We start from the raw sequence: 26,080 nt of genomic DNA, 5'->3' as shown, positions 1-26,080 counted from the left end.
TTTCAATACAAATTTATTAAAGATATTGAAAATATATGCGCGCTGGATTTAATATCGAATCAGTTTACAGTCGTGTCTATCAAAGAGCTGCAGGGGAAGTCAAACTTTATAACTTGACCACGGAACTTTAGAATAGCTTAATAGAAGATATCGGAGCCAGCCAGTGAGAGGTCAATTTGCACTGAACTTCTTGTACATGTAATTACTGAAATTATGTGCAGTATTAATTAACTATTCAATGGTTTATATGTTTATATCCGAAAAGAATAAATTAATTTATAATGATGGAAACCAAGCAAATTTATAAAACGAACGACAGAATTTAATTTATTTTTCACTGTTTTATTTTTCTCTCCTTTATGAGCTTGTAGGTCTTGTACTTAATACCAACGATATACAGAAACTTGGCAGTCATTATCGTTAATGTAATAACTGCTTGCAATTTTTTATTATCATCATCAACTCCACCGAAGGGCTCGGAGCCCACCCTAAGAAACTTGGAGTCCTTTCAAAGGTACGGCGGTACTTTACACCGGGACAGCTTTTGACCCTGTACAAAGCACAGATCCGGCCATGTGTGGAGTACTGCTGTCATATCTGTGCAGGCGCAGCAAAGTACCAACTCGCGGCACTAGATTCAGTGGAGAGGCGAGCCAAAAAGTTGTTCGGTAACCAAGACCTAAATTTAATCAGTCTTAAGCACAGGCGTAGAGTGGCTAGTCTCTCGGTATTTTACAGGCTGCATTTTGGGGAGTGTGCGCAGGAATTACACGATATAATTCCACCATCACCTTTCTACCATCGGACGTTCATACATACGGCTGGAATCCATCCTTATGCAGTAGACGTGCCGCGCGTTCGAACGAAAAAGTTTGAATCATCGTTCCTTGTGCGTACTGCTAAGGATTGGAATAAGTTGCCGGCGTCAGTTTTTCCGTCCAAGTACGATGGGGGGGCCTTCAAGAGTAGAGTGAATAGGCATCTACAAAGCTAGCGCGTACCATCTTTAGACCACATTTTCACCTCATCGGGTGAAATCGTGGTCAAGCGCTAACTTTTTCAATATAAAAAAGAGGGTTGGTTAGGTTAGTGACTAGGCCATAGTCAACCACTTGCGGAATAGTCCAGGTTTGGTAGACTTTACTTTACTTTTTAACATAGGAGTTTTTACTAAAATAATTTTATATTTGTTCCAGGTTCCACAAACCATCTCGTTCTTTACATTCCTTGCAAAAGCATAAAACGATAGATAATAAAATGAGCTTCCAAATATTTCAAACGTTTGTTTGATAAACATTGAAGAAGCCGTGGTAGTGTAGGATCGAGGATTGCGTTGAGCGAGCAATGGAGTGAAAAATCGACGATGACAACGAAAGAGGTGGAACTGACGGGCGGCGCGCCTTGGGGCTTCCGTATGCACGGCGGCGCGGATCACAACCAGCCGCTCAGGATATCGAGGGTACGTTTGCATAATAATGTACCGCAGACATAGAGCTTATAGCTTCATATTTATATTCCAATATTCGTTTTATCACGTAAAATGAAACGAACTTATTGTTCGCCTCTTTGGAGAATGTATGCACCTGTATGGTTCTTTAATGAACTTGATTATTGAATTAAATAATTATGTAACTCTGTAGTCTGACAAACTTCTTTGGTCCAATGAAAAATGTGCTGTTATAACAGTTCAGAAAATCTACTTAGGCATAGAAAGTGAAACACTAGTCAGGATATGATAGTACAGTACAGTACAAGGATCTTACATAAATTTTTGACATTGCACTGCTGTGAGCTATTGTACTTTAGTTCCACTTTTGCTACGACCAGATAGGCTTGTATCCATTTGCAAAAAAGGCGGAACTTTTCGTCGAACTTGTGTTGTTATCAAAAACAAATTAGTAATGAAGGGCCATGAAGTCAAAAGTAAAATGGCTCCGATGATTTCAAATCTAAAAATAGAATTGTAACAGATAAACGAAAATCGCAAACAATAGGATCGTGAATGTATTCATGACACATTAAATGTTATTTCTGTTCCTTTACTCAAATCTCGCGTTGAATCGAAATTAAAAATAAATGTGTTACAATTGCTATCGTAATTGAGGATTTTTTTTTCTCTCCGCAGAGTTATAGCTATCCCGAACGTGCACTCAATGTGAGTACAGCTGGACTGTTGTAAATGATCAATTAACCAACTAACAAGGTCGCCCTATGTCGACTGTGTATGTACATTGTGTCTTATTACAAGTCGCAAAACTAACAATGTTAATAATGATAGAAAATATAATGATTTCGCTTTCTTACATTCTTGTTATCCATAAAATAAAATGGGCTATGAAGCATTAATTGAAAATATGTACAATGCTACGTATTCCTAAGATTTTTTTCTAATAAAAACCATATTCTTTTAATCTCAGTAATCTTAATAATATTATATATGCAAAAGTTTAGGTGGATGGATGCATGGATGGATGGATGGATGGATGGATGTTTGTTTGAAGGTATCCCCGAAAACGGGTCAACGGATCTTGATGAAATTTGGCACCACTGTAGAACATAGTCTGGAAGAACACAGAGGCTACTTATTACGTTTGTTTTTAATTTCGCGTGGACGGAGTCGCGGGCGACTACTAGTATGTATATAAAAATAAAATAATAAATAAATACAAATGTTAAAAGGGTGCTCTTTCAGGTTCACAGTATTTTGTAAGTTCAGTATTTATACGAGTTATACGCAATGTAAGCACTCTCGCTTTGAGAGACACAATTTTTTATATTACAGCACTTCTAGGATTTACCCACCTCCTGAGTTTTATTAATATTATATAGTATGTTGGTTTTATTATAGTATTTGTTTAATATTATTTAACAACAGTAACCACCTGTCAGTCGGATAAAATATGATATTTATTTCAAGTGAAACAAAGAATTTGGTGCTAAAGACGGACTTTCTTTCGTAATTAAAACATTATTTAGCGCTTAAATTAGGTGCAGTACTAAAAATATATATAAAATATAATAATGAAAGTCAAACAAGTTCTATAAATTAAAGAGGCACCATTTGTATTATTTCCGTTGTGTAAAAAATAATACGCGCATCTGCTTCCTTTCATTATGAATAGGTACGAAACATTTTTCGCCACGTTTCTTTCCAGTAGCTGTTGTAGTCTGGTTTATGTTCGCTGAATAAAATTGTTTCCAAATTGAAAATATCTTAGTTATTCGTCTATTGACATATATTTTTTTTAAAAACATTGAATAAAATAGTCTCTTAATGTCTCTTAAGTGACAACTTAACAAGTCTTTTAACTGATTAAGCGAGGATAAGAACTTTAGAAGTATACAAAACAAAATTATGAACACGTACTTTCATGTATTATATATGTATATGTATATGTATACATGTATTACATGTACATGTATAATGGGAGAATAGTATATATTTATTGTTTAATGCAATAATTACATCTATGTATAATGGCAACTAGGCCAGTAATATCTAAGATGGTGCGGCGAGTTGGAAGGACGACGTCGCTATTTACGGCCGTTCAAGTTACTCAAAGTTTTGCTTGACTGTGCTACTGATATGCCACCGCGTCAGCTAAGTTTACCATTAAGTTAAATTTGTATTTGAAATTTGATACATTTTGGAGTTTACATGTTACGATTAAATAACATTTATTCCCTTTTCTTTTTATATGATAACTGTTTTGCTGACATACAAATTAGATTTTTTACCACCACTAGAAAGGTTTTGTTCATTGGTCGTATTTTTTTTAAAAGGATCACAATAACTTTATGAAAATACAGAAATCACCAAACGACTTGTACGTAATAGCTTTCACATGTAAGTCATGGCTTGATACATCCTATAGTTGAAACTGGATCATAATGAAAATGGCTTTAGAAGGGAAACGAGCGCGCTCTTATTTTGCTACGTAACAGCAATTAACGATGTAATTGCGAGAGAACTGCGACCAGCGGGCTGCCAGCTTCCACCTTTTATTTTCTTGCGAGCGTATAATTTTGCTGAAAATCATTTTGTTACTACTACGACTTTGGAAAAGCGTGTAAGATTCTTTTGAAATCCCTGTGTTTACGTAATGTATATCTTTTTATTAAATTTTTGTCCTTTCATTATACATTCAAAAATACTGGTATACCTTGGAATTAATTTAAGTCCTTCTTTCAAACACTGTTACTTTCGGACACTACGTGAACGATTGAATATTTTTTGACTTGTTGGAGTTTAAGAATTTATTCGGAAATTTAACCATCGGAATAACTGCATGTTTTTTTTTTATCAAAACAGCCGCTGTTATTGAAAGAATTTTAGGGTTCGCAATAAAATCTCTCTGTTTTCTCGTTCATTCATCAACATTCATAACTCTCTAACGAGCTACCATTGTTTTTATTTTCTGTTTTTTTATTAATGTTATCATTTTAGAACAAGTCTGTATTATTACTTAGATGGAGAGAAAAGTGAGTATGCATATTACACTGTGTAATTAACTTAGATTATAAAACAGAACAATTTTTTGCATACATTCAACTAGTTCTAACTTTTTCAAAATGTATCTTTACTGCAAGGTGATGAGTACAGTTTATTTCTACGTAACAAAAAAAAAGTCATGCGTAAAATGGCTTGATAAACGTTTTTCTCATTTTCTTATGTTGCAGTTATTAACAGGCGAGAAGTCTCGCCTCTCTTTTACTTTTTTGTATCAACACAATTTTGCAGTAAATAATTTAAAAGTACACTTCGACGAAAAAGTGTAAAAGGGGAGCCAGTAATTAATTATTCAGTATTTCTAAGGGCACCTAGATTATATTGGTAAATAATTTTTACTTATAATCTGTAGTTTACTCAATTTTGACTAACTGACAACTGGCTGTGTACGTGTTTTACTATTGAATGCCGATATATGTACGTCTATTGTGTATATGTATGTATATACAGATGTGTATATATCTTTTAATAGCGGTTTCCTGCGACATCGTCAAGGCAGAAAAAAAGTAACCCTCATACCAGCATGCATCAGCTTCCTTTCCGTCTAAGTCCATTCAAAATCGAGCCAGCCGTTTTGGAGATTATCTGGAACAAATGAACAACCGCGGCTTTACAGACAGACAAAAGTTACAAAAAGAAATTAATTTTTGGAACGAAGTTCCTTATCGCGCGTTGTGAAAGGGGGCTAGACGGAAAAAATTCTTACGAAAAGTTGTCACGACACTTTTTGCTATATCACCATGGCAATGACGTGACAATATATAACAAAAATCCATAGAAATAAAATGTGCTTCTTGTGAAGACTTAAGTTTTTTATACATAGAATAAACATTGGTTCCTTCACTAATTAATTGAAAGGAACTTCGTTCCATCCGGATGTCCCTTGACACCTCTCAAGTTTTTTCTATATTATATTATACAGATACTCCAATTTTATTAATTGTATAGATAGATATAGATATTAATGTTAACAAAAACATGCAAGCTTTTTAAGTTTCCTTCCCGCTTCCTAAAGCCATAGTTATTCAATCCATGTGCCTCGATGTATGTAAACAGTTTGCCGAGTTGTTTGTTCGTTGTCTAAAAGTCCGCCCAAATGATTAATATGTTTACTCTCCTGAGGCTTTTGTTTGCCATTGTACTTTATATATTTTTTTACTTTACAAGATACTAGATTGTATAATATACTATTATTTCTCTTTTCCCAAATAATGTAAATAGGAATATCATAAGTATGCGATTTTGTTAGAAGACCGTCAGAATCTGCTATAGATTTATTTGTTTTAATGCTGTAATGTTTTCTTTAATATCGCACTAAACCACTTAACATTTGATTAACCGTTTCTGAGAGCAAAATCCCTTTTGCCAAAGATAATGACAGGGATAACGGTGTGTTTTATACAGAGATTTTCTTCATTTTTTTCTTTTAGACACTACCTTAGAATAAAAATGGTTTTTAAAAAAGTGTTTTTTTTTTATGAAATAAGAAAAGGCTAAAATAGAAATTGCGGATATGCGTTAGGCACGATACTGATCCGTCTGTCTCACTCTTTTGCGCTAATTTATAATGTTTGTTAGTTAAAAGGCTGGGACTACTGCATGTGGCCTATCTTGTCTTTAAAGAGATTTCCTAAAACTTTAGTTATATTATTCCTTGTCAGTCTTTTCTAATTATTCTTTCGCAAATAAAACTAAAATATTAATTTATTTTTTCTTTCATTTATAATGTTATATTATACAATACAATAGATTTAAGAGTAATCATAAAAAAAGAAAATATTATACTTGATTCTTAAAGAAGTTATTGAAATTTTATTCAATTTAAAAGAAGTTACCTATATATATCAATTTTATAGCAGCTGCAGATTTCAAAGTAATTTGATTCTAAATGTTCTTAAATTTTATTTGAGAAATATGTTAAAGGATCTATAAAATTGTTGAATACAAAGTGAAATCTTCGAGGCGTCCTATACCTTCGCGTCATTGGTTTCTTAGTTGCGAGCTTCTGCGCTTCACTCCCCACTTGACTGCATATTGAGATGCTTTGTCGTATGTAAGCCAATATAAGTTAGTATCGCACGTATATGTAGTTACATTTCTATCAAAATAAAATTTGATATAACCATTTCTTGCAAATAAAGCTTTACAAGTAATAAAAAAATTAGTGTGTAATAGTAAAATATAACCATTTAATGCCTATTAATTATGGCATTAAATAATAATGGTATTAAATGCCATTTAATGAATTATTGTAGTATATTACTGTTTCAGTTCAAATGATTCTGTGTATGTAAAAGCTTAGTTAAACTTGTCACCAGAGTTGGTGGTAAACAACACGGCTTCGTGAGCTGTATTAAGTCACGTAGAATGCGTGTATAGAATACTGAAATACCGCGGACTTCAAAAGACCAGAAGTGATTGAGCTTCGATTACTGTAATTTATTTGGTACATCCGAACAATGATGTGCCTTCTTAAACTGGTATTTAATGCCACACAAACGAGCAGTGCAGATATTTTAAATGAATACACGCTATTATTAATTATTCTATTAGTAAAAGTTCTTATGTTCAATGTCATGTAATTTCGTGTGCTTTCGAAGAATTTTTAAAAACGGTTTTAACCTTTTTTTAGACGTTTACGTCGGTAAAATAAAGTGAATGCGTAGGTAAGTACTTTGTTTTTACTAAGGGGTTATTGACATTTAATTTAATTTGATATGGTAGAAGTGCCGATAATTTTTAGTGGAGTCCACTATAAAAAAAACAAGTGAAATACTTAAATTTTGTGGTCTTTATTCTGCAGTCGTTGCACAGTTTTTCGTAATTACTCAAGCATAGAGCGGTCTTAAACTAGAACCGACGTTAATATATAACTATGCACCTGCATTTCCTACACGCTTAAGCTTTTCCCCACCGACTTACACTTTGAACAATGCCCTTTTACAATTTGAATTTCCTTTATGGCCTTTTCTTTTCCATATTCATCTCTCCTCGTGACTTGCTCTCGTTCGCGTTGTGGTGCTTTTATGCACTCCTATTGGCAGAGAAGGTTTTTCAAAAATCTCTTTTCTATTTTGTACTTTGTTTATGTCTGGTTTGTAAGATTCGAATTTCGAATGTGTTTTTGTTCTCGCTAGTTTTATGGCGTAGTAATGACGTTATAATAAACATACTCAATGGCCTATAAATAAAATAATTTATATTTTATTGCGTTCCATAGCGGTTGTATTTTATACGCCAGACGCACCTGATGTTGTTTTAAATGATACGGCCGTCGTAAACAGGAGTACGTGGGTGTCGGACGCTGTATAAATCTTCCTACTTTTTATAATTGTGTTATGTGAACTACATTGAATATAATTTTTATACACTAGAAATATGATTCGAACAGTAACATGACGTTCTTTACACATTCATAAGATATAACATACAATTTGAGAATTTATATTTCCAATCATACAAATAATGTGGAGTACAAATTATGTACAACAAAACTATCAGACAATATTGTTTTGAGTATTATTCTAGAAATTTAGATAAATTTGTGACAAAAATTAATTAAAAATCATATTTCATAAAATATTTTTTATCCATTACACAAGTTCAATGGCCGTTTAAGTAGTTGAGTAGGCTCTAACACTTCAATCCAGGGGCGCGACCGCTCCTCGCCTTCAACATTAATATTCGTAGCGGGCCACTAGCCCTGACATAACAATAGCTATGTGCTCACGGCGCATGCATATTCGAATAATGCCCTTATAATGTTCCGATGAAATTGGCTCTGACACCGCTTGCTTGACTCCTGAGTTTAGTATCGTCCTTGGCTTTCACGCAGACGAATGATCTGTATTAAAAATAAGCAATTAAGTAATCTCTCCAATTTTTGTCAACGGTTTTTTTTTTCAATGGGATTACTTTTGTGCCAGTTATTTGTGCGCGTAATTTGTTTTTGAATTTCTTCGTTCGGTTCGGTTGAATTGTCCGCCATAATTTCGATGCTTTTTTATTTGAGTTTTAGATTAACATGTTGAGATGTTCTTGCAATATTAAACATAGTAATTAGATGTTTGTTTTTGAGTGTGTGAGTGTGTAGTAGTTTGGTGCGTACTGGAAGGAAGCATGTTGAAGTTTTGTTCACCTTCAGCGAGGAGGCGGGAAACAAATACGGTTTGTAACTTTAAATTCTTAACCGAACTTAATAAAAAGGGGTTTCTTTATTCATTTGTATTTTGAGTTTTATTGTTAACATTATGAGAGGTTACTCTAGATAGCATTTAGAATTATTGATGTTGACTTGTTAATGGAAATAGTAAAACTGATGACAGATTAAAAATTTTAGATTTGTGTATACAGTAATAATATGTTGAAGTACATATGAAGCTAAAGGTTTCGTTTGAGTTAGATATGCTTAATTACTGTCATGTTAGTTTTAATATTTTTCACGTCAGTAGAAAGCTGGATTTCCGCAGTAACATATGCATTAATAAACTTTTAATTAACGTGGATTATTAATATGCAACGAGAAAAGCGTAATTGAACGGTGTATGAAATTATTACATACAATTATGTATATGTTTAAAATCATTTAATTTTCTTATTTAACATAAAAAAATAAAGAGTTGCCCTCGTTTTGCCCGGCGCTAGCCCTCCCCTTTAATCTTGCAGCCATTTTTCATCGTTTACATTTCAGCGAGGAAAAATTAGAAAAATGTGTCGAGATTACAATCTGTTGAAAAAACTTTTCAGAATAATTAATTACAACGTCTTTCCTTGAATTTCTGTTTCGTTATAATTCGACGGAAATAAAAAGATTTTTCCAGAAATCCGTTAGGTACCGAAATTGCAATTTGTAAGTGCATATCATTAATATTAATCAAATGATTGCTTGTATCTGTTGAGAAGCAAAAGAACAAGCAGCTTGGGCTACAGTCAGTTAAAACTCATCAATGTAATAAATTATAATTTCGGAACAACTAAGTTATTAAATAAGATTGGTGCAAATAAAAAGCTAACGCAAAAGTTTCCCGCTAAGATAATAAGAAAGCATGCGAAATTACATTTTTTTTCGGAGTATATAAGACTATGTTTTAATTAATATTATAGATGCTGTCAACGATAGAACAGTACTGTCGACTTAAATAAAGCGCCTTTAACAACTACTCACACTTTTACTAGTAACAGAATATCGCTGGCGACTTGAAGAAACAAATTAAACATTACAATTCTGCTGTTTTTATTTCCTGGAAATATCTGTTCTTCTTCCATTGATTGTACTTGATTAAAAATGTTTATTAATCTATCTAAAGGTAATTGAAAAATTTAACATATAGTAAGCTAAAAATATATCTTTAATTTTGACACGAGATATTAGATATTTAAACCTAGTGATCAGATAACTATGAATTTCTTTATTCACTTTCTATTGTCTTAAACAAATCTGAAAACTTCCACAGTCACTTATTATTTTTAGTAACTCAAGGTGATTCAATGATTTTTTATATTCCAGGTGAACCCTGGTCGTAAGGCATCGCTGAGCGGTATCAGAGAAGGTGATGTGATATCCTCTATCAATGGCCAGCCGACAAGAACCATGAGCAACGCCGACGCCCACGCCATGCTGCGCTCCGCTGGCCCCGTGCTGAGGCTCGGCTTGAATGAGTAAGTTTAATTACAAACTCCTTACATGTGAGAAATCAAATGACAAGACCGCATGAAGGAAGAAGGCATCAGTAAAACCATGTGTGTGTGTTCATAATACATAACGATGATAAACCTTAAATAAGTATTTAATAAATCCAATCCTCTATTTTTAAAGCGTAATTGTAGTACAAATTACGTTTAATTTGTTAAATGATTTATTATTAAGTGACACGAACGAAAGCGAAATTTAGAAAGAAAGAGTTTTGGTCAATACTTATTACAAATAAACTTTATGAATTACCAGTCTACGACATCATTATTTAACTCCAACAAATACAAATTATTTTGTTCAGTTCTAATTTTAAATAAAATTTTAAGAAATTCTCCTTCCTTCTCAGCTCATGCGTTTTCTTTTACTTACCTGTACCTCTATTCAAAGGTGATTTACTTCAGATCAAGGTTCACCCAATGCCTAACGAGCCTTTCCTTTTCCCATAAAATTTTCGACATTTATATGCCACTTGAAGTACTTATACATAGGTACTCTTACTAAATTAATAGATTTGAAATCTTAATACCATGTAAGTATAACGTATGTGCAGATGAATCGTAATCGTAGCTCACAATGCGAAAGCTTAAAGCTACAATCAAGGTGTTATCTGTAAGCGTATTCATACCTTTATACGTAAAGCCCTCGCATCGCTGCGATATACGGTTGTCTGTTAATCCGATCACTCTTCCGCGCGTCGCACGAACATCGAATGCTACCCGTTCCACAGATTAGGCTTGACGTAGATTGAGGCTCAGCCTTTGTGTCATGCTAATAGTCGGAATAAGGGAATGAACGATGAAATTCTGCAAGTGCATGCATTTCTGATGTAAGGTTTGCGTTATGATGGAACCAAATGGTATTGATTTAAGGGTGTACTGTTTTGAAAAGGTGGTTCGAATAATTTATAATGATCTTACAAATACAAGTATGAATGTATTGTTGGAAAGTAGATATGATTTTATAAAGATGTATGATGAATTTCCGTACATAGATAGAGATATTTTTCTACATGAAAAAAATATATATAATTTTTCACCAGATTGATGTTAATTGAATCCCCAGAAAACAACTGAGTTGCGTACGTCAGTAAAATTATGAATAACCGCTGAAGTGAGCGACGTAAACTTCCTTATCACAAGGGCGCAAGAGTTTCACGAAACAAATATGACAACCGTTTATAAATTCCAGCCACTTTTAACGACCACCGGATGGCAGTCAGGGCAATTTGTTTTCGCCCACGTCATAAACTTTTATAATCTGCCTCGCTTACGAACGCCCGACATTTTACAGAGTATTAAAACTTAGTTGAGCTTTAAAAAAACAAACGACGTACCCCGCAATTATTTTAAAGTTGCAACTAGGACTTTTCATAATCTAAGTTTTCTTTATTGGCAGAGACAAGGAGATGTCGCCTCGAAGAAGGTCTATTGGTAGAGCCAGTGATTTGAAGAGTAAGTATTCATAAGCAAGAACACTTTGTTTAATGGACTTTATCAGCGTCTAACTTGATTCTTTTTAAAATTCGAATCTGTCCTGAATCACTTAAAGTTAACACGGCTACACTTTGTTGATTTTAGTAAATGAAGTAGTACTTAATTCTTGATTGCAATAGGTGAAGTTTATTTGTAGTACAGTTTTTCGACTTTAGGACCCACAATGTCAGTTCCAAAATTAAAATTTATTCTTGTATTAAAAGATTTGCTAATGCATTGCTTTATCCACATAATAAATATTTGTTGAAGTAGGGAGCTAAACGTTCGCAATGATTATTACTGCCTCAGTCGTAGGCCGGATTATCTGGCATCATCCTCCGCCTAATGGGAAAGCAATGCTCGTTTTAACGTCCCCCGTATATTCGTTACTCCAGTTCGTTGTTTGAAAAGTTATGACCGTACGAGGAATGCGTCGCAATTATTTTTTTTATCAGGCCAGGACTTAAACTGTTTTTTTTTATATAAAAAATTAAAAACCGAAACTTTGATAAATCATAAACTATATCTTAATAGTAGTTAAAAGTAGATATGAAAGTAGTAATTTATTTAGTTAATCTACAAAGAATTCGTTTATTTCAGGATCATCGCACCTACTGTCGGAAATAAACAACGACGTAGCGATACCGCAAGCTCCAGTCTACGCGACCATACGGCCAGCCAAGACGTCGCAGTATCGACCACCGCTGCAGCAACCATCATCACTAAGCTCTTTACCAGCCTCGTTAAACTCTACTGATCTTAAATCAGTGATGCCTAAAGAAGAACCAATACAGTTCCATCCGACGAATCCTTTTTATACAACATTACCGTCAAATTATTCCAATGCTTCCAAACTGCCAGTTCCGAATGGAAGAGCCTCGCTTTCAGGCCTAGATAGAAGTAGATCACAAAATAAATTTAAAGATAATTTAATAAAAAACGAGCACGAGTCGGATCTCAGATCACCTTCCTATTTCTCTTTAATGAACGACTCTGGCCCTCATAGTACTATATTTTCAAATAATAATGACACAGGAAATACGAACGGATATAACTCGGAGACATTAAAATTACCTCGAAGCAATAAAGATAGTCCCTTCGTACGTGATAGTAATTTAAAGATTCACGAACCGTCTAGTGAAATAAAATTGAATGAAAAAAATCCATTCAAAATGAAAAGAAACAGTGATCCGTTTGATAAATTTCTCCGTAGCAATGGTAAGAACGATGAAGATTTTAAACATGAAAACAGCACAATACCTATTTCAATAAGTGACAGTGATCTTCACAAGAATGAACAAGAAATGAATCACATATCTGTAACTGAACACAAAGTGAGCGAAACAGAAGAAATTAAGACTATAAAGAAGATTATAATGAATGGATCTACTGACAATGATAGTCGAAATGATCATGGTACTAAGTTTGAAAGCTTAACATTGGATAGTAAAAGAATAAATAATAAAATAAACGAGGATGACTCACCGGCAACAGAGCATTATATTAAAGTACAATATTCACCGCAAAACGAACATTTGAACGGCAAATCGACTATAAATTCAAACAATTATGAAGCCTCTTACGACAAGTACAGGAACGATTTCACCATTTCTGCAGAAAACCAACCGCAACAGAAACATGGGAACATTATTCCATCTGGTAAGTTGTTAAAGTACGTAAGATATTTTTCATGTTTACAAAAAGATTTAAAAACAAACGATTTAGTTAACTTTACATAAATAAGAAAAAATAACTAATCACATCTATCTTTAATTTAACCAATAATAAGTCTACAGTTGTCTTAATTCAGGGGAAGGATTGTATCTAGTTCGTTGTCGAGTTTAAGTGCCTTTAAAATGTAATTATATCTTAGCTTTTGAATTTATATTTGGAATCCTGGACCTGAATGAATTTATATAATTTTGTCATTTTGTTTTTCGCCTATAATTTAACTAATTATAAAGCGAATAATTTACTAGCGAAATTTTAATATTTTGCGTGTACCTATTTATTGTCTCACATGTTCCAAGAATGTGTTTAATGAAATCCGATTGGACTTAAAGTCGATATATAGGTCACAAATTCGCTAGCATATTACACGTTCAATTTGTTTACAGTAAAAATAGTATTATGTTTATGTACACAATAGATCATCAAATATTCTAGGCAAGAGAACGTTTTGATGTTGGCAAAAAATGTTCTGAATTTTATCAAGGTAACATAGAAGTAAACAAAGTTATTTTCAGAATACTAAACATATAGCCTAATATAAGTAGTACATATATATTTAAAAAGAGAAGCTAAAAGAGCTTAAGACTACCTAGTGTTTATTCGATAATCTCATTCCGCCTGGAAAAATTCGTAGTTCCTAATGTAATACAAAATATTTAATATTGCTATTGCAAATCACTATAAGTACAGAATTTTTACGTGTTAACTGCATAGTTTCGCAGTTTCTTTTTATTGTTTTATATATCCTTTCATCTCTACCATTTTCTTGAAATTATCACTGATAAAATATTGCTATGTCTAAACGTCAGGCGCAGACCAACATATTTTTTTCTTAAAAACATATTAGTATCTCCTTGTGTATTTGAAAATTATTACTGTGCCACTTTACAATATATTGAGTGAGAACTAATACTTAATACAGTAATACAAGTAATATATCAGTATATATTAATGACGACGCCTGGCAAGTACAAATAGCCATAATTCGCATATAATAGAAAACAGCAACTCCCTCAAATTAATATTTTTCTTCGTCGATTCAATATAAAATTACTTCCTATTATTTCCCTTGAAACATGTTTAACACGTTCACTGCGGATCAGGCCTAGATCGACCTGCCGCGGAATTTCAGCTGGTGCGGACGAAGAAAACTATGTCCCTCTCACTGGTGCGGAACGATTTTCTCATAAAAAATCACGGCAGGCCTTTATCGGCCTACCACGCACTGACGGTGAAAAATATCAACTCGGTGCGGCAGGGGTCTATCGCGGCCCGCCGTCCCAACAGGCGGTTGGCGACCCGATACCGCACGGAGCGCCCCGCTTCGCTAGTTAGTGTTGAGCCATCTCACTGAACTGTACGTCGCGTTTTTTCTTTTCGTAAAATTAACGACGCACGATGGCAGGAAACAAAAGAAAAATACAAATTTTGTAAAATAAACTAATTCGCGAGGCAGATAAAAGTGATAGTGACAGCAGTGAGGAAATATTTTCCTTCAAGAAAAAAAAAATAGATATTTTCCTTCAAGAAAAAAATAGATATTTTCCTTCAAGAAAAAAAAAATAGGATGTGCACACAAAATCTTTGTGCGAAATGTTTTAAAGACAAGCATAAATAAATAATTAAATAAACTATTTTTCATTTCTTTTCTACAATTCTATTTTATTTTCGATATCTCCTTATTTTTGTCTTTCCATCACTACTAAAAATACTTTCTAGTGCGGTGCTGGTCGATATCGACCCGCCACTTTCCCTGGTTCATTTCTCATTTCCTGTTTGGCAGATCCCGGGGCGAATCAACTCTAAAGAAGGTGGGTTCAAGGTTTTTCTAACAGTCCAAAAAGTACACACCTATATTATGTTTTCGCAAAGTTATAGCGATTTAATCTAACCTTATGCTGGTGGGTCGAGAAACGCCTGCCACGCACTGGCGGAAAAATCATTGGGGGCACACTTTGGCCCGCCGCCGCACCAGACGAAGGTTTAAGATTTTACTTGCCGCAGCTAAGGTGTTAATAGTATTTATATCGTAGCCGACATTAAATTAATTATCGGAATGTAGTTAAGTTGGAGAGATCGCTTTTGTTTTGCGCTTCGTAGAGCTAGGGGCTGTATATTGTACCACTTCATTCGAGGGCGTATTGTTAGAGACGGCTAAGAACAATTGGCGCGGATTAATAACTAGCTGTATAAGAATTTTCTATTGCCAATAATAAATGAAGCAAATACGAGTAGCGGCTTGTGGAACTTACTCTGTACCTACTCTAATTTATTTAAGTACTTGGTTATAATTTATACACTGTAACGTAGACTAGTTACATCTTTTCATACTTAATATGTCACTGACAGATTGTAAACTTTCAATTTAAGATCACACTATGTTTGAATACAACATTAGTCTTTTGGCGCATTATAATATCGGGAGGGAGAGGATGACAGAAGGAAGATATTTTTGTTTTCGTAAAAGCAATTTTGCGAAAGATAGTAATAAGAACTAAAAAAGTATAAACGAAAGAGTGGGGCGATAATTCGGAGATGATCAAAAATTGCAATTCAAATATTCAATTAAAAACTTGAGAAAAATATATTATTAAAATTAGCATACATCCAGCCAGCCTTGCGAACAATTAATGATGTATTAAATATTGCCCTTTGTTCCCCAAGACTATTCTTGGGGAACAAAGGGCAATATTATATAACGCTATATCATGTCGAACCTATGTTCGACATGATATAGCGTTGATGTTCCAGACGGGTCAAGGTCTGGGCTCGTCAAGGTGTGGTGTTACGGTCTATAGGCATTCTGAAGTCACAATCCTACGTCTTGAACAGTACCGTCGACGACTTGATACGTTTAGCTAGATATTGTTGGGACTAGTCGTCTTTAACAGTGTTCACAAATATTAGAGTAAAAAAATCTTAAGTGCTATAGAAGGACTTCCAAAGATGTTCCTAGTTCTTTTAGTACCATAGACATGTTTAATGTTACAATAAACTAAGTGTCTATGGTAATAGTTATAATGAATTCTCCTTGTTTCGCAAGTGCACCTTACATATTTCATCCTGTGTCCGAATCATCGGCAACTGAGAGTGATGACAGCACAGACTCGGGTCAAGAAAAGATTGTCGGCGGTACACGAACGAAATACAACGATCCGAAACATAGAACCATAAACAAAGTCAGCAAGAAGATACTGAAAGCTATTGAAAGGTTAACTTGTAATTTGAAAAAGAAGACGAAGAAGTATAAAGCTCTATCTGAAAATGTCAAAGGTATTTTGTATTACTTGTACATTTTTTTTAATTTGGTGAAAAATATCATATGCCACGGCGATTGGTTTTTATAAGTTTGTTGGTTGTAAATTGGTTATATAGTATCGGATTTAAAAAAATCCGGTTATTTAGCGGACTTTAGACACAAACAAATGAAAAATGTATTAACATTAAGTTAATATAAAACTGTGTATAACATTTCTGATCTTACATTATCTAAGCAATCTCCATATCGTATAAAATAGTGAATATTTGATCAAAAGCAAACATTTTGAATATCCCAGCTGAGTTTGCAAATTTAACGCTGCCTTGCGAAGTCCGGGGCTTGATTTCTTCAAATATTATGATAAAAAGGCCCTTCAATATCGAGATATCTCAATAACATTGTTGATAAAGGGCAACTCTATACGGTGTTTGGAATATTTTTGCGAGTAAAATTCCTATGAGAGGGTGAGCATAATTAGCAACTGACCGCGAGACCGCTAATGGAACTGTTAATTCTATTATAACGAAAGCAAACGTGTATTGCTCTTCTGCACTCATTTCAAACTTATATGAATACTCTACTTAGACTATTATAAATAATTACCATAATGGAACCCGGAGATGGCGATGCTGTTGCTCTTGTTTTGTATTCCATTCCTGTGATGGTTCACATACTTGCATAAGATAAGAACTTAAATTGTTAAATGTTGTACAGAACTGAATTTACGATCCCAAAATATAATAAAAGGAGTACATAAAAGAAATTGAGAGTGTGCAGTAATTATCTACTACCTAACACACGTAGTTTTCGTTAGCGTCAGAAAAAAATCGCAAACAAAAAAGGCATAGTTATCGTTTAGCGTTCAAACGGGATGAAAAGCGTATCAATTCGAACATCATAAGACTGACCGGTGGAGCTAATGATTTTGTACAAAAACGTTTCAGTTAAATATACAATGTAAATGTTATGTTGAATGATTGGAAGCACACATACGCACATTGTGGCTATTTATTTGTATTGGGTCAACGCACCCGCATGTTGTAGGGCAGTACAACAATCCATACACGGTCCGATACGGCTATGCAAGCGAAATGCGAAAATAAGGCACGTTTGCTTTTGTAAATATCTCGCTATGTTGACAGTGCGGTGAAATTAATTAACCATAATATTATACTCAGTGCTTTAGACTTTATTTATACAAGTAGTTAACAAATGGTACAATTAGGCAAGTCTCATGAACGATAGAGCGACTCGACGAAACATATGACATAATAAACGTCTTTTTTACATAAATATATAAGAAGTAATAATAACATTAAGCTATTAAAACATATAATTAAAGGAACATGGAAAATAATAATGATTTACTCACTCTGGAAGCGTTACGTAATACATAAGCATATGTCTATATTCAGATATATTTGCAATACCCAGTAGCTCTAGATTCATTAAATACGTTTTTGCGAATTGTTTAAATTGAGCGTCATTAATATGTTTAACGATTCGTAAAACTCTTTCAAAGTGGGTGGTGATTACAGAAGCAGTGCTTCACTAGGGTATTAGCCTGTCACAGGATACATTATGTTAATTTTTACTGCGTTAACTTATTATAGAGGGTGTGCCCACGCATTGCGCCACTGACAGCCAGAGTTCCGTCCATTTTATTGACAAGGCTTTCCTCGCTCCAATGACAACATATAACGCACACAAATTCGGACAATTACGCATTGAATAAATAATATGTTGCATAAGAACTATTGACAATTTTCCAGTTGCACCAGCTCACGTAGACCGATGTAAGTTTATAGGTATTTAATAAGTATCATCTTATATTGGTTAAGAACGAAAAACTGTCTGAAAATATGTAGAACTTGCTCTAGATTTGACGTCAATTATCTTCGAGCTTCGTACGTAATCTTTGGTGAGAATCGCCTGACCGAATAAGCCGATTTATTCTACTAACGAATTTAATAAAATCAATTAATAAGAAATTAAGTACCTAATATACCCGCGAAAAACATTATTGTGCCAACTTGACCGAAAGATAAACGTTGGGAAACAAATGTGAAACAATTTCAAATTGACAAAAATCTACAATTAATAATAATCAAGGCAACAGTGACAAATTGCCTGTACTTTTCCTGGCCTAGTTTTGATCGCTTAATAAAAGTGAACTGAATGGACAGAGCGACGTGTCGCGTTATGATGGATGATTGTAACACAATGGCCATTTACTGTGCAACATTTGGACTGACTGGTGACTACCGACACACCTTGTCTATGGATATTGTATGTCAATCAGGGAACACGCGGGTTAATAGCTAATGATCCACATGGAACTACAACAGCCGCAATAAATTACGACACATTATAATAGTCCAAGTGTGTACGTATTTACAGGACGGAGTTAAAAACAATATTACGTACAATGCAAAAGCAAATTACGATAGACATCTGAAATCTAAAATTATATCTTTTATGTTCAAATCAACAAAATTAAAGTTAACCTAAAAAAAACATCAAACATTTTGACAAATAACAAAATTGTTGGATACGATTATTTACGTTGGAGCCGTCAATTAAAATATTTGTTTGACAATAATCGACATTCAAAATACGATAGATGAACGTATTATATTCCGTGGTCTTTACCCGGTTCTTAGTTTTCATCAACTGACCGACGATCATCTAAGAAGATATGAATAGATGCTCGTATATCTATTAACAACAAAACAGCGTAATATAACAAACATTGAAATTTATCTAAACAATTACCGAAGAGTAACACAGAGTACGGTACGATAGTTCAGTTCCGCTTTGGATCACATGTTTACGTAAAAGTTTCTCAATGCGAGTCGAATCAAACTGCTCTATATCGGTTCAGACTAATGCGTGATTTTCATACATATTACAGTTATTACTTTCGTTTTGCATACTATGGATTATTACAAAACATTAGACGTATTGGTTATTCGATTTCAAAGGTTGATTTCGTTTGTATTCAAATATCTAGTATAGATGAAATACAAAAAACAGTTTACGAATGGTTCGTCATTTTAAAAACATTTTGCTATGCTTATTTTGTCAAAGAGAATGTTAGGGATGGCATTATGTTTTCGTACAAATATTTCAACAATGGAAACTGCTGCGGTAAATTGACGTATTAGTTCATATATATCTCACAAACATCAAAATTGCGATAAATTTTATTTGCTACTACTAACTACTTCTACGAAATATTATAATAATAGCTTTGCCTCTATCTAAATTAAATATTTTCTTGATTCGCTCAAACTTTTTTTTTTAGCTAAAAGCTGAATTAATTTTTGGTAAACAAAGCCACAATACAGTTCGACAATAACTATTATTTTAAATAATACTTGATAATAGTATTTATTTACAACCTTTTTCGTTTAGTGTAAACAAAATATTCAAATGAAGAATCCCTAATGGACTCCATTTAAATTATTAGACACGAAACCTTGCGACAACACGCCTATTAAATTTAACTTTTAGGTAAACAAAACTAGCAAATTCACCTTAAATCACTTAAAAAGTTTATTTTGTATGTTAATAACAATTGTTTATCTGGTTTGAAAATGAAGTTAACTTCCTAACTAAAACAAATGCAATAATTCGGCAACATTTTAATAGACATTGTAATAGAAATTCTATTCTGTATCTACAACGAATCAGTCTATTTTCACTGCCCTATATTAAAATAGAGAAGACCTTTCACATTTCCATATTTATAACTTAGGTTACTTAGACGGTGTCCCATTTTTCAATTTACAATACTTAATTGATGAATCATGATTTTAATCTTTACAGATTGTTTATTTGTGAGTATACAAAATACAGAATTATTCGTACAAATGACTGTCACTGTCGTGAAACACTGTCTTATTTTTCTGTTTCAAATTTCTCTTAAAAACGGCATCGGCAACGCATCTGCAATTCTCCTAGTGTTGCGGATGTCCATGGGCGTCGATGATCACTTCGGTGTTCGCGCCGCTCGTTTGCCCCCTTCTCTTATAAAAAAAAACAAATCTTACTTAGTAGTAGTCCCTCACACTTATTCATTAATTCTTCGAAAGGATACCTGTGATCGACTTCACAACATTCGGACAGAGGGTCATACAATATATTACGACATCGAACAACTGATGGCACCGGTGTTTAGTACAGCGTGTCGTAATCAGTACACAAAGCGAGCATTTTATTGTGAGTTACATACAGAAAGTGGTATTATGATCGTGCCCTGTCACAGTTGAACTCGGGACCGCAGCGGTGCTGTCCTCTCTACAATTAGTTACGAATTACGCACTAATAACGGGACAAATTTTGACAGTTACGTGATTAACCGATAAGACGAGACGCTTGAAAAAAAAACGGTAAGTTTGCAAACATTATGGATTTTTTGTTGTCTGTGACATCGATATGACTGAACTGTTTAGTTGGTTTAATTTGTTTGTTATTTGGTATTAGTTCTTATATGCTAGAAAACCTCATGACGGCGAAGTAGAGCTCCGTTCTTTAAAATTACATATAGTTGATAGTTCAGGCCCTTGAATGATTACTAAATTAATCCTAAGTTATATGTATTATTCCATTTTTATTAATTTTCTTCAATGCAATGACAGCCATAAGAAGTTAGCACGTTTTTATGTATATAAAAAATCATTAACCAAATCTTTGTTTTCATCCTTCACCATGTAAAAGGACCGATTTTCTTTGTATTTCAACGTAATTCACTGAAGTAAGCATAAACACTTCATAGCATTTTCAATAGTAATATCGACTTGTTCATTGGAACAGAGAAATTCGATAGGATGCTATAATTCGTTCGGTATACGAACCGTGTCGGGTTGATTTCATCGCAAACGAAGTGAGAAGTTGCCGGCTCTGCCGCTTTCGTCACTCCAACTCCTGGAAAAATAAACTCGACGTTACGCCGAGTATACTCCTACGTTTAACTTATTGACATATTGAAAATTCCTATAAATGTTTAATCGAATCATCTTAAATAAAGGAATATTGATTAATTAATAGAAGCACACAGTAAGGTTGATTTCTGTATTTTCTTCATTGTGTCTCACGTCATGTATAAAGCGCCAATAACTTAATAGTTAAAGGACGGACTTATTAAGTGACCTGATTTCTAATCCAACTCTTTGACGAAGTTAGTGAACCATATATAGCCTCTTTGATGAAGTTAGTCAGAGCTGGGCATTAACTCGTTAATCCGTTAATCGTTAATTAACGAAGTTAACATTTTGCTTAACGGATTAACTTTTAAGTTAACTTCAAAAAGTGTTAACGCTTTTGTTAACTTCCGTTAAACTCAACTTCCGTTAATAAAAGTCCGTTAATCGTTAAATTAGAAACTTGGAGACGTGCTGTCATTTTGTTTAAATTACGCGCCACGGCACGCTCGTAAGTTCAACTATGTTGGGCGACTGTCGGCGACTCGAATGGTGAACGAGCGAGTTGATAATTGATATATGTGAAGTTCGCGTGCAAGTGTGATGCATTAGAGCGTCCGGGAAAGACGTGACCAACAGGACAAAATCAAAAGAAGGTTCGAAATAGTATATTTCATAACGAGTATATAAAAAAGCACGAGTATGTAATAGCCCACATTCCGAACGCTCTTCGTCCCTGCAATACGCCACTTTTTAGCCGACTTCAAAAAAAAGGAGGTTATCAATTCGGCTGTATTTTTTTTTATGTGTGTTACCGCGAAACTAACTCTGTGAAATGGCCTAAGCTCTGGACAACCCTTCTAGAAATGGGCGCTCCTAAACACCTTGTTCATCTGCTTAGGCGTCTGTATGAGGACGGTACCGCATCGGTAAGAATAGACGATAAATTATCGAGTCAATTTAACCTTGGTGCAGGCGTTCGTCAAGGATGCATTATATCTCCGCTACTTTTTAATGTATACACAGAGATGATAATGAGACGCACTCTTGAGACTTGGACCGACGGAATCACAATTGGAGGCCACAAGCTATCAAACCTGCGCTATGCGGATGATACGACCCTTTTTGCATCTAGTGCTAGCTATATGGAACAACTTCTCAAGAAAATGGAGAAAGTCAGTCTCGAGTTTGGCTTAAAGATCAACCGCAGCAAGACAAAAATTATGATTGTTGACCGAATGAATAATAACGCACCAGAAGTCACACAGGTCGCGAACTGTTCAGTTGTCCAATCATATATTTACCTAGGCGCGTTGATCTCGAACAACGGCGGTTGTATCGATGAGATTAAGCGACGAATGGCGATCACTAGGTCAGCAATGGACAAGTTACAAAGAATATGGAAGAACCGCGACATTACCAAAGCGACTAAAACCCGGCTTGTACGATCGCTAGTGTTCTCCATATTCCTTTATGCATCCGAAACGTGGACCCTACGAGAGAGTGAGAAACAGAAGATAGACGCGCTCGAGATGTGGTGCTGGAGAAGAATGCTGAGGATACCTTGGACCGCATTCCGGACTAATAAGTCAATCCTCGAGGAACTTGGCATCAAGCAGCGTCTGTCATCCATTGTTCGGACTCGGATACTCACTTTTTTCGGTCACGTCTGCAGACGTAATGACGAGTCTATCGAGCGCTTGGTGGTGCAGGGGAAATTAGAGGGCACCAGACCACGGGGAAGGTCGCCCATGAGATGGGCCGACCAGATTAGAGCGGCTGTAGCTGTCCCCCTGCACGAATGCACAAAAAAGGCAGAGAGTAGGGAGGAGTGGCGGCGCTTAGTACAGCGGGTCACCGATACATGATGACCACGACCAGTCTGAAAAGACTGTAGCGACGAAGAAGAGACCGCGAAACTCCGCCCCTGGTGGTCCGAATTTAAAAAAAAAATATTTTAATCGAAAGGAAGTGCTTGCAGATGGGTCCCATTTTTTTGATTTTTTTTTAAATAACTAGAAGACTAGTAGCTTTTTTGAGCAACTGTATTAAAAACACTTTTTTATTCGTGCTTTTTCTTTACTTTTCCAAACTCATGCGTTCTCTTTCCCAACTGTCAAAATAATGTCTATTAAAAAGAAAAAACTAACCACGAAGTTTTTAGAAAAAAAAAATCATTGAAGTTTTTATGATTCATACAAATATTTCTAAAAAGAAGCTCCTAATTTGTTACAATATCAGATTTAATTATTAGATTCAATGAATTAGGTTGGTTTCATTTTATTTCATCTCATTAAATTTCATTTTCATGTCATATCAATAAAAATAATCTCCTGAAGAGTTGGCCGTTTGGGCATAGTTCCCTTTGCCTACCCAGAATGGGTAAAGAAAACAAAAAAAATCTCTGTTTGTATTCTTTCACGGTTGGCGCAATTTTTCAAACTTTTTAGTTAGTTGAGTTTATTGTGTTTTTATTATTATTTTAATTTCTTAATTTTTTCGCAACTGTATTAAAAAAACTTGTGCCAACTGTCAACCCTCACCTTCGGCTGCGCCTCGGGTCGGGTAGACATTTGTCGGAACACTTTGCAATGACAGGCTTTCCGCACTCGTAATGAAATATACTATAATGCATTCATACTTGTCTCTTATACTCATGTTTTATAGAATTAAGATTAATTTTTATATTAATAAAATTAATTTTTATAATTAAAACAATCAAATTAATATTTAAACAAGTGTCGCCACAATAAGTGTGAAATTAGTATGTATAATTTGGTATGGTTAACTGTTAACGATTAACTTTAACTTGCGTTAAATTTTCGAGAATTTAACGCTTTAACGATTAACGAAGTTAATGTTTTAATTAACGAATTAACGATTAACGAAGTTAACTTTTCGATTAACTGTGCCCACCTGTGAAGTTAGTGAACCATATATAGCACAGCCTAGCGTTTAGTTATCATGGCTACATGAAATATTAGTAAAAAGAATAAAACACTAATTTCACAGATAGTGTTCATGTTCAAAATAACGTATTCATTACGTCGATTTAGTTTTTCGATTTAATAAATCAATTAAAGCTAAATTTGACGTAGCTGTAACAAAGTATGACTCATTACAATGTATTTAGTACCCATTCTTAGGATTAAAACCAATCGATGTTCATTAGATGTTAATTTTAGACTTGTGCGAATGTGGTGTTGAAAGTTAAAATACTCGGAAATATCGAAAGAACATATAAACAAGGAATTTTGAAAGGACACCATTCTATTAATTTCAAATTATAAGTGCAATATTTTCATTGTTTTATCAAAAGCAATATTTGGTTGAATTAATTATTTTAAATTTTATTAAGTTATGTAATTGTTATGTTTTTTGCTAATTAAGATTTTTAATTAATATTCACAATATTCCCTATTTTCTATTATCTTACCAGTATTATAAATGCAAATTTTTGGATGGTTGTTTGTTAAAAGGTATCTCCAAAACAGCTGATGTAGAACATAGTCTGCAAAAACACATATGCTACGGAAACCAGCGCGAATCGCGAGCGACAACTAGTCAACAAATACCTTAGTTCCGGTAATTAATAACCTGTAATGAAAGTTAATCAAAACAAAAAATAAAATAAGTATGTACAAATCGTACGAAGTGAAATTTCACTAGGTCAGTGATAGTGACAGGCTAAATTTATTTAATTAAAACTTCTTTACCTTTTTTATCATTTTGTGAAGTAATACTTTTCAAGAAGTACCGGTCTTTTTGAATATTTCAACGAAAAATATGAATCACGTATGTTTGTTTACGAGAGCAGCAACAGCTTCAGTTTGACTTATGTACTTTGTAGCGCTGTTTGCTAACAAATATTTGCTCGAAGCAATATTTTGATACAAACGTAAACTGTTTTATATACGCTGTTGAGAATATATAAATGCAATATTTGTTTTATTCTTCTATAAAAAGATAGTTCAACGTAATTCAGTGATATAAATTCATGTAATTGTGCAATGTACACGATTTTTTGTTTAAATGCCTTGAACCCAAACACCCCTGGTAATTTATTTACTGGTGTTATTGTTACAAAAGGAAATATAGTTCTTCTTCAGTAAATAAGAAGCGTTTCTCATCTATTGATATTGATTTAAAATTTTATTGGAAAACATTGCGAGTAAAAGAGCGTATAAAGTTTGCGAAAATTCGTTAAGTTTTTTCACTTAATTGTTTTAGCATAAAAATTACGCTACAGCTGTTTTACAATAGTAATGAGACTATGTGTTTTTGATTGTTCTTTTATGGTTAATCATGTTGGTGTTCCTGACGTATCTACATGTACGAACATTCTGCTCTAAATGATCTTCCATTATCGAAATGAAATAACGGACTGATTTACGAATCCATTGGATTATATGAGTATTTTTCATTGCGTTGCTTTGTAATTTTATTTTTAAAGCAGATATTTTATTTATAGCAGCCACTTGTTTGTTAAAA

The 26,080-nt window shown here is 34.0% G+C and overlaps 1 protein-coding gene across 1 annotated transcript; it reads left to right on the top strand.

Moving 5' to 3' along the window:
* Window positions 1–1,207: 1,207 nt before the first annotated feature.
* Window positions 1,208–14,759, top strand: LOC123721195. Its single transcript, XM_045679069.1, has 6 exons — window positions 1,208–1,459; window positions 2,126–2,155; window positions 10,017–10,168; window positions 11,598–11,653; window positions 12,275–13,333; window positions 14,509–14,759. The coding sequence occupies exons 1-6, from the start codon at window positions 1,364–1,366 to the stop codon at window positions 14,757–14,759; spliced, it is 1,644 nt and encodes a 547-aa protein (XP_045535025.1). The 5' UTR covers window positions 1,208–1,363.
* Window positions 14,760–26,080: the final 11,321 nt, after the last annotated feature.

Source organism: Papilio machaon, chromosome 8 (genome assembly GCF_912999745.1).
Source record: "Papilio machaon chromosome 8, ilPapMach1.1, whole genome shotgun sequence".
Classification (NCBI taxonomy): Eukaryota; Metazoa; Arthropoda; class Insecta; order Lepidoptera; family Papilionidae; genus Papilio; species Papilio machaon.
The sequence above is the reverse complement of the archived record's forward strand: the minus strand, read 5'-3'. Positions and strand labels throughout refer to the sequence as shown.

What these genes read in the sequence shown, in the direction of transcription:
- LOC123721195 (XM_045679069.1), top strand. Translation starts at nt 1,364, where the DNA reads ATGACAACGAAAGAGGTGGAACTGACGGGCGGCGCGCCTTGGGGCTTC. An exon ending in ATCCCGAACGTGCACTCAAT is followed by an intron (nt 2,156 to 10,016) that starts GTGAGTACAGCT and finishes TTTATATTCCAG; the next exon opens with GTGAACCCTGGTCGTAAGGC. An exon ending in TGGGAACATTATTCCATCTG is followed by an intron (nt 13,334 to 14,508) that starts GTAAGTTGTTAA and finishes ACTGCGGATCAG; the next exon opens with GCCTAGATCGACCTGCCGCG.